At 49.3% G+C, this 13,671-nt stretch overlaps 1 protein-coding gene across 1 annotated transcript in view; it reads right to left on the bottom strand.

The window, feature by feature from the left end:
• LOC134007357 (nck-associated protein 5-like) overlaps positions 1 to 13,671 on the bottom strand; it is a 92,894-nt gene that overhangs the window by 35,588 nt on the left and 43,635 nt on the right. Inside the window, exons 6-7 of the mRNA XM_062446772.1 lie at positions 11,897 to 11,974; positions 2,804 to 2,894 (exon numbers count right to left, since the gene is read on the bottom strand). Of these exons, the coding sequence (XP_062302756.1) occupies positions 2,804 to 2,894; positions 11,897 to 11,974 (169 nt within the window). The remainder of the gene's footprint in view (positions 1 to 2,803; positions 2,895 to 11,896; positions 11,975 to 13,671) is intronic.

Below are 13,671 nucleotides of genomic sequence, written 5' to 3'. Positions count from 1 at the left end.
CCCCGCAGCCCTGACCCCGCAGCCCTGTCCCCGCAGCCCTGACCCCGCAGCCCTGTCCCCGCAGCCCTGTCCCCGCAGCCCTGTCCCCGCAGCCCTGTCCCCGCAGCCCTGTCCCCGTAGCCCTGTCCCTGTGCCCTGTCCCCGCAGCCCTGTCCCCGCAGCCCTGCCCCCGCAGCCCTGCCCCCGCAGCCCTGTCCCTGTGCCCTGCCCCCGCAGCCCTGCCCCCGCAGCCCTGTCCCTGTGCCCCACAGGAGGAGTCATCCTGATGCTGACAGCACTAATTACGTCCCGTTTATGCAAAACCGCATACAACACAATCACATGATCATTAGATCCTGTCAAACTTCCTCATGCGTTCCTGGAAATCCTCATAAACTACTTTGTGATTCACATTGCAGCTGCAGGCTTCTCCGAGGTAGCTAACATTCTCGTTATTGTAAGAGAGCAGAAACAACCCAGGTATGTTAGACTTGCTTTGCTCAGGCCCATAAGGCTGATAGAACATAGCAATTACTAATGATTTCTGAACCACACTAACACTATATCTACCTCTTAATCCACTGAATATGTATGATAAAAGGCAGTAACCTTCCCTGGGGTGATAAGGTATTCATATCCTAGCTCCTCTTGTCCTACTAGCATCCCTGCAGCTCCGCCATGCTTAAGTCCAGCTGACTAAGGTCACGCCCTTTAATTTGCCAACTCTTCTTCCCAACAAACACTCTTATCTCAGTCCCAGAATGCATCTGATCCATTGGAAATGAGAGCAGGCGTCAGGGCTGCTTCCTCTCTGACAAGCTGCAGGCGCTCCATGAGCTCAGAATAACAGAACGGGGGTTTCCATGGTCACAGCTGCATGGTTTTGGGGTGATGTATGGCCCGGCTACAGGGCTGCATCTGTCACCCGCTCCCCTGTCCTGACAGCTAATTGTCAGGGCTGGTGGTGGCCGTGCTGAGACTGCGGTGGCTGGCTGCAGTGATGGATGAAGGAAGCCCACACTGACGTAACCAAATGCACCTAACCGGCAGGCTCAGAACAGCTTGGCTTCCTGACAGCAGGCTCAGAAAAGCCTGGCTTCCTGACAGCAGGCTCAGGACAGCCTGGCTTCCTGACAGCAGGCTCAGAAAAGCCTGGCTTCCTGACAGCAGGCTTAGAACAGCCTGGCTTCCTGACAGCAGGCTCAGAACAGCCTGGCTTACTGACAGCAGGCTCAGGACAGCCTGGCTTCCTGACAGCAGGCCCAGAAGAGCCTGGCTTTCTGACAGCAGGCTCAGAACAGCTTGGCTTCCTGACAGCAGGCTCAAAAAGAGCCTGGCTTCCTGACAGCAGGCTCAGAAGAGCCTGGCTTCCTGACAACAGGCTCAGAACAGCCTGGCTTCCTGACAGCAGGCTCAGAAGAGCCTGGCTTCCTGACAGCAGGCTCAGAACAGCTTGGCTTCCTGACAGCAGGCTCAGAAGAGCCTGGCTTCCTGACAGCAGGCTCAGAAGAGCCTGGCTTCCTGACAACAGGCTCAGAACAGCCTGGCTTCCTGACAGCAGGCTCAGAAGAGCCTGGCTTCCTGACAACAGGCTCAAAACAGCCTGGCTTCCTGACAGCAGGAGGAAAGATGCTGCTCCCCTCGTCCAGCCTGGAGCGAACCCACCACACACTGCTTTTCTGCATCACCTGGCTGTTCTGAACAGACCTGTCGTGATGAGAACCAGCAGCTGTGTGCTGCTGACCCCTGACCCCTGACCCCAGCACTGTTCCTCAGGCGTGTATGTGAGTGTGTCCTCTCCTGTTCTATTATAACATTCATATTTCACCCTGTCCACTTTCTCCTAATTTCATCATGTATGGACTGTGTTTTTTTATCTACATTTACATTTATTCATTTAGCAGACGCTTTTATCCAAAGCGACTTCCAAGAGAGAGCTTTACAAAGTGCATAGGTCACTGATCATAACAACAAGATAGCCACAAAACATTGCGAGTAGCCAAAACATGAAGCACACATTGTGAACAACCAAAGTAAGTGCCAAAGGGAAGAACCATAAGAGCATGTAGTTAAACAAGTTACAATTCAACAACATGAACTGCTATAAGTGCAAGTGTACCTGTGGAAAAAACAAGCAACAATAATAAAAACAATATATCACAGCGAGTACAAAAAATTTAAATCAGTTACCACTAACCACAAGAGCAACAAGTCTCTGAGCAAGAGTCATTGTGATCCTTGAGGAAACTAACATTGGGTCAAGCGAACCATTCCTAAGTACCATCTCCTGGAAATGTCATTTTAGTGATATCGTAAGGATGATATATGATGATATCTGCATCAGAGGATCCAAGGTGAGGTGAGTAAAAAGTCATTTGGACTGTTTGGAAATGTTAATGCCATACCTTTGGTGAAGATTAAAGACATAATTTTTCATATCATAAAGCTATCTATTACTAATGAACAGTACTCTGAACAATCTTATTAAATCTTATTAATAACCTTAATCATGTATTCCTGAGTCATTAAATCAGGATTGTATTCTACACTCCTCACAGTGCTAATGACATAACGACTCCTACAACTAGATGGTAGAAACAGCCCACTGCTGGAACAGGACTGGAGTGCTGGGCTGAAAACCCCAACCTTTCCAGAGTCAGGTTAGCATCAACAAAATGTTCAAGGATGGAGGGTGGGGTAGCGTAGCGGGGTGGGGCAGTGGGGTGGGGCAGCGGGGTGGGCAGCGGGGTGGGGCAGCGGGGTGGGGCAGCGGGGTTGGGTAGCAGGGTTGTTACATTGCAGGGTGGGGTAGCGGGGTTGTTACCTTGCAAGCCTTCATGATGTCCACCGTGTCGACAGCCGTCTGCTCCAACACCCCCTGATTCTGCAGCAACGTCCGAACTGTCTCTTCCATCCTGCACACACACACGCGTGCGCCCACGCACGCACACGCACGCACACACACGCACACACACACACACACAGGGACAAGGGAGGGAAAAAACATTGGGTCAGAGTCCTGAGACAGAAGGTGGAGGGTTAGGGTTAGGAGAAGGTGGAGGGTTAGGGTTAGGAGAAGGTGGAGGGTTAGGGTTAGGAGAAGGTGGAGGGTTAGGGTTAGGAGAAGGTGGAGGGTTAGGGTTTGGAGAAGGTGGAGGGTTAGGGTTTGGAGAAGGTGGAGGGTTAGGGTTTGGAGAAGGTGGAGGGTTAGGGTTAGGAGAAGGTGGAGGGTTAGGGTTTGGAGAAGGTGGAGGGTTAGGGTTAGTAGAAGGTGGAGGGTTAGGGTTTGGAGAAGGTGGAGGGTTAGGGTTAGGAAAGGTGGAGGGTTAGGGTTAGGAGAAGGTGGAGGGTTAGGGTTTGGAGAAGGTGGAGGGTTAGGGTTTGGAGAAGGTGGAGGGTTAGGGTTAGGGTTTGGGTTAGGAGAAGGTGGAGGGTTTGGGTTAGGTGGAGGGTTAGGAGAAGGTGGAAGGTTTGGGTTTGGAGAAGGTGGAGGGTTAGGGTTAGGTGGAGGGTTTGGGTTAGGAGAAGGTGGAAGGTTTGGGTTAGGTGGAGGGTTTGGGTTAGGAAAAGGTGGAAGGTTTGGATGCTGCATGGATGCGGTGATGCACTGCTGGTCTCCACACACACGCAATATAAACCAGTACATGAAAGCATGGAGCTGCAATCTCTATTTCGATATGATTCACGAGACGATAGCTAGCTCTATGGGTGGCTGTGACCTGATGTCAACACACTCCACATCTCCTTTCAGCTCTGGTGTTCCAGCGATAGACACAGAGAAACACTGTGACATTCAGGAAAAAAACACTATCATACGACGGAGCAATGCAAGGATGGCTAAGCTTTGACAGCGGAGTGCTTTCATCACAGACACTGTTGAGATGATAGAGGAATGTCAATGGAACTGTATCAAATTGCCTGGTAGTTTTTCCGGCTCGTGCTTCAGATGCTCTCCTGAGAGAGGGGTGTCTGGAGCCCTTGCTGGAGAAAGCTGCTTTGAGGACCCGGATGTTTACAATGAAACTTTCTACTTTGTTCCAATTGAAGCTTAATAAATGACAGGGTAATATTAAACTCCTCATACCATCTGGTTACGCTAATGCTGGTTGTATTAATTATTCCCTGTGTGTGTTTCACAGGCTGGTGGGACCACTTCTCAGTTTACATTTACATTTAGTCATTTAGCAGACGCTCTTATCCAGAGCGACTTACAGTAAGTACAGGGACATTCCCCCCGAGGCAAGTAGGGTGAAGTGCCTTCCCCAAGGACACAACGTTGTTTTGCACAACCGGGAATCAAACCGGTAACCTTCAGATTACTAGCCCGACACCCTAACCGCTCAGCCACCTGACTCCCAGTTGAGAGGTGGTTTGCTGCCGTCAGATGTGTGTCGGTGGCTAGCATAGCAGTGTGGCTAGGTGGCTTCAGCTGGGTGTCTGCTATGGCTAGCAAAGGAGAGTAGCTAGGTGGCTAGCTGGCTTTAGCGGTGTGTGGTTAAAGCGATGCTCTCCTGCTAGTGGACCATCTGTCCGACTGAGCTGGTGCTGTAATCAGGGCTAGCTAGCGGCTCAGCGGCCAGGCCTGAGGCAGCAGATTGCCAGGCCTTTATGTGACACACTGGCCTTAATCTTCCTGCTGAGGGACATGGGACAGCAGAGAGGACAGACCAGCAACAAGGTCAAGGACGCTCTCACTGATAGCTGGGATCTGCATAGCAACAGACCTAGCTAGCTCCAAGCGACTGTGGTACTACTGGAAAAGGACAAGAGTTGAGGTCAAACACACAGAAAAGGAACTGTTCCAACTTCTTTTAAGATGATCGGTGCATTTATATCTACAATAAATGTGAAAATGCAGAGTTCCAAAACTACAAAATCATAAACACATTTGGACAGCAGACCGTGGCAGGCCAGTTAGCAGACAGGAAGTCACAGAGAAGATAACCCCTGCTGACCTCCACATGCCTGTATGACCCCTGCTGACGTCCACATGCCTGTATGACCCCTTCTGACCTCCACATGGCTAAATGGCAGGATGGTGACAGTCCTTTGATGACACCCCCCCTCCAACTCCCCCTAAGCCAGTCGAGGCAGGCGAGGCAGACTCAGTTGAGGCAGTCGAGGCAGCCTCAGTCGAGGCTCAGCGGCACAGAACAACCTCCAAACTGGACTCAAAGTCATCAGAAATGGCAACTAACTGTTATACTGCAGAGGACCAGTATACTGACAGATGTGCATCCACTGCTTCACTGGAAACATGTTTATATAGGGTTAGGGTTACACCTTGAAGCAGCTGTTTATATAGCTGGAATTGAAAGGTATAAATCTGGCTACTGAAACACTTTTCATATCTAGTTGAACTTTCTCTCCAAATTGATAAGAAATATATGTTTAATGAAAGGTGTTTCAGTTTCAGTAACTCAGCTCAAGTTAATACTGTATAAATCATGGTGTATAAATCATGGTGTATAAATCACGGTGTATGAATCATGGTGTATAAATCATGGTGTAAGAATCATGGTGTAAGAATCATGGTGCATGAATCATGATGTATGAATCATGGTGTATGAATCATGGTGCATGAATCTCCCGGTAAACAGCAGAGAGAGCAGGCTGTGTTCTTCCAGTCCCGTTAAAAGGCCAGACTCAGCATTTGCCATCTATTAATTCTCTCCACATTCTCCCTCGTGTGAAGGAACACTGCAAATAGGAATGTCAGGGACAATTAACCCCCAATGAGCACATCTGATGGGCTCTGATTACACGTTCCAGCAAGCACCTTCAAGTAATTTACCTCAAAGTAGGAAGGAGTGAAGAGCCAGTGGTATTTGAAGCATCCATGTTTTCTTTTGGAGCGTGATAACTAATTAAATAACGTATTCAAAACAAAGATAAAAAGGAAGTACAGAGTTACTTAAAGAGTAAATTCTAAACTCTCCCCCCTGAAAAGCTTCCTGAGAACTCCTACCCTACACCTAAACATATATTTCTAATACTGACAGAACTAGGGGAAAAAGTAAGAACTGTCTAAGATAATTTTTAAATGCATTCTGTAGCAAGATTGACACATTTTGCAATGCCATCAATGTAAACATGGTTCCAATCAAAGAGGATGTGATTGACCTCCTATGAGGAAGCTCATTTCAGGACGGGGGAGGTGGGGGAGGGAGGGGGAGGCGCCAGGCTTGCTGGACCCTCCGACTGCAAACGCTGAATCTTAAACAGCTTGACAAGCACTCAGAAAGCACAAGGCCTAATCAATGTTTCACCACAGGTGAGATTAACAAACAGCTTAGAGAGGGGGGGCAACATCAGGGGGAGGTGTGTTTCATCACCACATTGGGCTGGCTGCAGGTCACCTGACTACATTGGGCTGGCTGCAGGTCACCTGACTACATTGGGCTGGCTGCAGGTCACCTGACTACATTGGGCTGGCTGCAGGTCACCTGACTACACTGGGCTGGCTGCAGGTCACCTGACTACATTGGAGACATCTCAAGTCCGCCCACTTCCTCCTGGTGAGATCTGCTTCCTGTCACTAAGCACTTCCTCCTGGAGAGATCTGCTTCCTGTCACTAAGCACTTCTTCCTGGAGAGATCTGCTTCCTGTCACTAAGCATTACCTCCTGGAGAGATCTGCCTCCTGTCACTAAGCACTTCCTCCTGGAGAGATCTGCTTCCTGTCACTAAGCACTTCCTCCCGGAGAGATCTGCTTCCTGTCACTAAGCACTTCCTCCTGGAGAGATCTGCTTCCTGTCACTAAGCACTTCCTCCCGGAGAGATCTGCTTCCTGTCACTAAGCACTACCTCCTGGAGAGATCTGCTTCCTGTTACTAAGCACTTCCTCCTGGAGAGATCTGCTTCCCGGCACTAAGCACTCAGAAACATCCGGCATGCTCCAGACTCCCAGTGAAAGTTTTAAAGACCTGCTAATGAAAACATACTTTATGACGTTTCTGACCAACACTCACCTCAAGTTAAGACTGCAGTAAATTCTGGCACATTCACTCACACACACGCACACACACACACACAAACACACACACACACACACAGTAAAATGGGGGAGAGGGGGATAGACATGCAGGGGGAGAGACAGACAGTTAGACAGAGAGAAGAGAGGAGTGGAGAGAGAGAGAGAAATACTAGAATGGTCTCCATTGTTCCTAACAAATCAGAACTCACCCCATGTTGGTTTTGTGTGCGCTCTTAACAAAGTAGTTTTTTCGGAAAAACGCTACAAACACTGTGCACAGATCCATGAGTTCCATGTGGACAGACAGGCAGGCAGAGCAGCTATTACCCAGACACTGGACTGTATGTGGGTCTGTGAGCTAAAATAGGCCAGTCAAGAATAATACAAGCCTGAGTGGCTCTCTCTCATGGACAGACAGCAGCTTTAGTCTCTGGCTGGTGTGGATCACTCCAACCCCCTCTCATCCCCTCCATCACTCCCCATGGATCTCATCCCCTCTATGCTTTGGCCTTCGTCCGGTCTCTTCTGCAAGGCGTCTTCCTGACTCAGTCTGAAAGGTGGTGGGTGGGGGGGGGGGGCAGGAGGAGAAAGACCCTCCACATATGTCCCCCGTTAAGCTGCTCTAAACCAGGAGAGGGTTTACTGCTGGGGACCGGACCAGAGAGGAGAGGAGGAATTTCCCTGTCTGACCTGGCATGGCCTGGTATTGGCTTGCCTGGTCATGTGTGAGGTGTTGAAGTCATGCAGAGAGTCATATTGACTCCCAGGGATTAGGAGGCTTTAAGTGCTGCTAACACTTTCCATGCTAGGACAGATAACCATGCTAGGACAGATAACCATGCTAGGACAGATAACCATGCTAGGACAGATAACCATGCTAGGACAGATAACCATGCTAGGACAGATAACCATGCTAGGACAGATAACCATGCTAGGACAGATAACCATGTGAGGGGGGTTAAATATTGGCTAAACAACCAAAACGAATTCCCCTATGGTTTAAAGGAAGATGGGAAACTGAGCAGTGTATTAGCATGAACCAAATAATGGCAATACAAATGGAAATTATAGTTATTTGACTCATTTGGGTTAAATCAGAGCAAGAATGGTCAAAGTACGGTTAAATGAAATACGCATTGAATAACATTGCAAATGAATGAAATCAATTACAAGGCAAACATGTTACAATATGAAAGCTTTAAATCTTACCTACTCTACCATGATCATTGTAAATCAGAGAGAAAGCAAGAGGTGAGCAAGGACTAGGACAGTAGGACAAGAGCAGACATCCCAAGTCTCCCGGAAGGTCCCGGAGTCTCCCGCATTTCAATAGCGGCTCCCTGACGCCCGCAAATGCTCTCCAATCTCCCGGAAATCGGGGATTTTGTATTTCGAGCAAGCGAGAGACTGCAAGAGAGAACTGAGGAGAAGGTCTCAGGAGATGAATCCACAGAACAATGCAATACAATTCCCTTTATACACAAGGACAAACAATCATCCCAAATCTTGAATGGGGTGTGAGAGCCATCAAGTTGAGACCGTCCAGAAACTCCAGACTTTAGCATATGAGTGGTGGGGGCAGGTTTGACACCCAGCCTTACACATGCTAGGACACTTATCCATGCTACGACAGCTATCCATGCTAGGACAGATATCCATGCTAGGACAGCCAACCATGTCAGGACAGATAACCATGTCAGGACAGATATCCATGTTAGGACAGATAACCATGTCAGGACAGATAACCATGCTAGGACAGATATCCATGCTAGGACAGCTATCCAATCCTGCCAGCCTCCCAGCCTCTCAGCCTCTCAGCCCTCATTAATCAGTTCTGACAAAAGTACAATTAGAAAAGTCTTAAACTATGACAAAGAGAGAGAGGCTGGGGAGTAGAGAACACTTGTGTGTGTGTGTGTGTGTGTGTGTTCGGGGTCAGGAGAGCTCTCGTGTGACTGTCAGTTGACGGCTAAATATTATTCCATTATCCTGCTGCGCCTGCTGACTCAGCCAGAAGCATAGTTATTATTCTACCTCTCACCCTCTTCTCATTTCCCTCCAAACCTGGAGAGTTAGAACTCTGGGTAATTGTGCTATAGGCTGATGGGAGTGACTATGGAGGCAGGAGAAGATCGTCTCTCTGGTGACTGTTGTCTTCAATGCTTCTTTGAGATCCCTGCTGGAGGGGGGGGGGGGTCTTTCATGCACGTATATAATGGGCTAGCATTACAATGACCTTTGACCTTAAAACCACTAGCGTGCACCGGTGACCTCTAACTCTCTGGATGAAACACGTGACAGAGGGCAGGAAATGGGTCCCTGCACGTTTCTACTGGGCTAGCATTACAATGTTGTTCTCCAACCAGTCTGGACATGATTGATGTCTGCAGCCATCTAGTCAGGGATCATCCACTAAGTGCTGCTGTAACTGAGTGTCCTGGCTCAGACGGCCACAGGGGCAGGCAGGGGGCAGGCAGGGGGCAGGCAGGCGGCAGCAGCAGTCTCCGGTTGCCGGGCAGACTGGCGACAAACAGGAAACCCTCCACCATGTGTGAGCGGATGCTCTACTTTCACACCAGCTGTAATATGACCTCCTTTACTACGCCTATAAAACCCCACAACAAGCATGTTTAATCCCAGGTGGAAGTTAAAACAGCCACAACTCAACTAAACTCCCTCGAGCTCAACGCCTCAATCATCCCAGCCCCTCCATCACTCGTGTTCCAGTCAACCTCCTCCTTGAGGTCATTGATGCTCAAGAAAGGCAGGACCGTAAAGTTTGGAATCTTATAAATGACACAAACCTGTTACAGGCCAATATGATGTAGCGTGAGCTGCAGAGAGACAACAGGGACGGCAGGGAGAGAGAGTGGAGAGAGGGAGCTCAGCGGTTAGAGCATTAGACAGATGATCAAGAGGTAGCAGTGTTATATGTCTCTGGATAAAAGCGTCTGCTAAATGACTCCATTACATTATTATGATCAGAGAGAGGGGCGCCCAAACAGCTCTGCTCCTGAACACTGTAGATCAGAATCAGAATGGGTTTTATTCGCCATGAAAGTTTGCACAGACAAGGAATTTGCTTTGGCAGGAAGGTGCAAACATTAAACATATAGGAATCTAAAATTTAAATATGAGGACTAACTATACTAAGGGTACATAACTAGCAATACTAAGTGGAATTAGAATTAAAATAAACTATACAATAAAATATAAAATAAAATATAAGTTGCAGTAATGCACAATATAAAAATACAAAAAGACAGCAGAGTGTGTTAACACACAGCGGAGTGTGTGTTAACACACAGCAGAGTGTTTGTTAACACACAGCAGTGTGTGTTAACAAACAGCAGAGTGTGTTAACAAACAGCAGAGTGTGTTAACACACAGCAGAGTGTGTTAACAAACAGCAGAGTGTGTTAACAAACAGCAGAGTGTGTTAACACACAGCAGAGTGTTAACACACAGCAGAGTGTGTTAACAAACAGCAGAGCGTGTTAACAAACAGCAGTGTGTTAACAAACAGCAGAGTGTGTTAACAAACAGCAGTCCTTCATTCCTGCTCTGCAGCTGCTACCAGAGGCCTCCTTTGATTTTCTCAAAATTAAAACTATTTGGGCTGAGTGAGAGAGAGGGAGGAGGATGGAGGGGGAGGGTGTGAGGCAGGGAAGGGGAGGGAGGTGGGAGATGGATGGTGGAGGGTGTGTGATTAGCCCCAGGGCACTGATTTCCAAACACAGATGCATCCAGCCAGCTTGTTCCTGAGTACATTAGCAGCTGTGCAACTGTGCAGAGCTGAGAGAGCAGTGGCACTGAAAAGCTGAACACATGACCTGGGGGCTAGGGTAGCCGCCCAGCACTAGTCCCCTGGATGCTAACCCTGCTAGCCAAACACTAACCCTTCTAGACAAACTCTAACCCAGCTAGCTCACCAACCCTGCTAGCCAAACGCTAACCAGCTAACCTGGCACTAACCCAGTCAACCTGGCGCTAACATGGTGCTAACCAGCTAACCTGACGCTAGCCCAGCTAACCTGGCGCTAACCTGAGCATCTGGCCCTGAGCAAGACACTGAAAACAACCAACCACCCTCCTCACATGCAGACAGCAGACCCAGCTGAGCTGTAAATCTTCAACACGCTCATCATCTGCTGCTGCTGTTAGCACAGCCAAACATCTCCCACGTCCTGCCATAACAACAGCCTCGGACAGCCGTGTTTCAGGACTAACTCAGAGCTCACGGAGCAGGGCTCTCATGATCTCATCCTGCTAAACTGAGGAACCGTGTCCAACACAGGACTGCTGCTGCTCCCTGAAAAGGACAAACACTCCCAGCCTCTCAGGAGAAACACTCTCAGGAGAAACACTCCCAGCCTCTCAGAAGAAACACTCTCAGGAGAAACATTCCCAGCCTCACAGGAGAAACACTCGCAGCCTCTCAGGAGAAACACTGCCAGCCTCTCAGGAGAAACACTCCCAGCCTCTCAGGAGAAACACTCCCAGCCTCTCAGGAGAAACACTCTCAGGAGAAACACTCCCAGCCTCTCAGAAGAAACACTCTCAGGAGAAACACTCCCAGCCTCTCAGGAGAAACACTCCCAGCCTCTCAGGAGGAAACACTGCCAGCCTCTCAGGAGAAACACACCCAGCCTCTCAGGAGAAACACTCCAAGCCTCACAGGAGAAACACACCCAGCCTCTCAGGAGAAACACTCCCAGCCTCATGGGAGAAACACTCCCAGCCTCACAAGAAGAGAAACACTCCCAGCCTCTCAGGAGAAACACTGCCAGCCTCTCAGGAGAAACACTCCCAGCCTCTCAGGAGAAACACTCCCAGCCACTCAGGAGCAACATTCCCAGCCTCACAGATCTGAGGACAGACACAGAAAGGTGTCTAAGTAAAACACATCAGCAGAGAAGTTGGTTAGTTAGTTGTACTACCTGAACACAGCCTTCCTCATCTTCAGCCCTACATCTTGTCCTCTGAAGGGGTTCCCCAGGGCCTCCCAGGACCCCATCCTGAGGGGGAGGAGGAGGTCAGGAGGTCAGGGCTAGCTTTCTGAGTCTCTGTCCAGGGTAGAAGTGAGACTTCACCTCTCCCTTCTCTCCTCCACCCCTAACTCTCTACTGTTCACTTTATCTGTCTGACTGATCTGCCCAGAGACACAACTCTGAGGTCTGTCTTCCTGCCTCAATCTCTCCTCCTCTCTCACTCTCTCGCCAACTCACCCACTCTCTCTCTTCTTCTCTCACTCTTTCCTCCTTTCCCCGTCTCTCTCCTACTTTCTCCCCTTCTCTCTTCCTCTCCACTTCTCTCTCTTCCTCTCCCCTTCTCTCTCTTCCTCAGTCTCTCTCTCTCTCTCTCTCTCTCTCTCCGTCTGTCTCCTGTAGTTATGTCTCTCCGGTGTGTCTGTGCAGACTGAGGGATTGGCAGGGTGGGTTGAGGAGGGGAGGGCTAATCCCTGAGGGCCGTCCCCAGCAGCCAGCCCAGCCCTGGGGGCCAGACCCAGTCAGGGGCTGGCCATGTGACCCAGGGTCTCCTCCCCCACACAGCAAAGAGGGAGGGTCTGTGAGTGTTTGTCCATGTGTGTGTGTGTGTGTGTGTGTGTGTGTGTGTGTGTGAGTGAGTGTGTGTGAGTGACCAGCTCCCCCTGGAATGCAGGCAGACCTGCGGATCTGAAGACTGACGTGTAAAAGAGGAGAGGAGTGGAGAGGAAAGGGTGAAAGATGTCTTTCTGAGGAGACAGGAATCAGGAAAAAGCCAGACAGCTCCACTTTGGTCAGCTTCAAACCCACATTCACCTTACACTATCGAGTAAACATAAACACACACACACTCTCTCACACACACTCACCAGACTCGAGTGTTTGTACACACGCTCCAGGATTTCCCTGAAGTGTGTCTGCCTCCCCACTGAGGTGGCCTTCCTCTGGTCCTCCAGCCAAGAGGCAGCGAGGCAGAGAGGCAGCGAGGCAGAAAGGCAGCGAGGCAACAAGGTGCTCTAACTAGCAGCTCATTAGCTGCACCTCTGTTCACCTGGAGATCATCAGGGCCAACATCAAACGCTAAGTTAGGACGCTATGATCTCCCACCCCGCCACCGCCCCCCCCACACACACACACTGCCAACGCCAGCCTGCTAGAGGGGAGTTGTTTATCTAGATCGTATGATGTGTGCCACTGTAGCATTCTGAAAACAGTCTCACTTAATTAGCCACAAAAATCCATTGTTGCCTGGGGTCAGAAAGACTTCAGTGTGTTTAAAAGATTGAATGCCCACCGACATTTTGCAGGGCATCTTCAACGGCGACTCAGAGAAAAGCTCATTTACTAATGCAAGACAAATTATGACCAGCACTAACTAAATTGCCACAAATCCATGGAAGTGAAATCCATGGATATTTGACGGATTACCTTCGTCAAAGGACATGATCGGTATACTGCTCAACGTGTGTTCTCGGATTGATCTATGAGTGTGCATGTGTATGGTATACCATACACATACATGTGCAGTAAGTGAATGTGTGTGTAAGTGTGTGTGTGAGAGAGAGTGTGTGTGTGAGCGTGTGTATGCTGGGCTGAGGACAGCAGAACTAGAAGTAGGGTAAAGGTTCCCAGTGAGAGCAGTTGGCCGGTGTGTGTGTTAGCTTGTTGTCTTTAAGCTCTTTATTAAATAGTCACACTGATGTCCCATCTGCCTCTGAGCTGGTCTCATT

Source organism: Osmerus eperlanus, chromosome 21, assembly GCF_963692335.1.
Source record: "Osmerus eperlanus chromosome 21, fOsmEpe2.1, whole genome shotgun sequence".
Classification (NCBI taxonomy): Eukaryota; Metazoa; Chordata; class Actinopteri; order Osmeriformes; family Osmeridae; genus Osmerus; species Osmerus eperlanus.
Note: the sequence above shows the minus strand (reverse complement) of the source record. Positions and strands in the feature narration are given on the sequence as shown.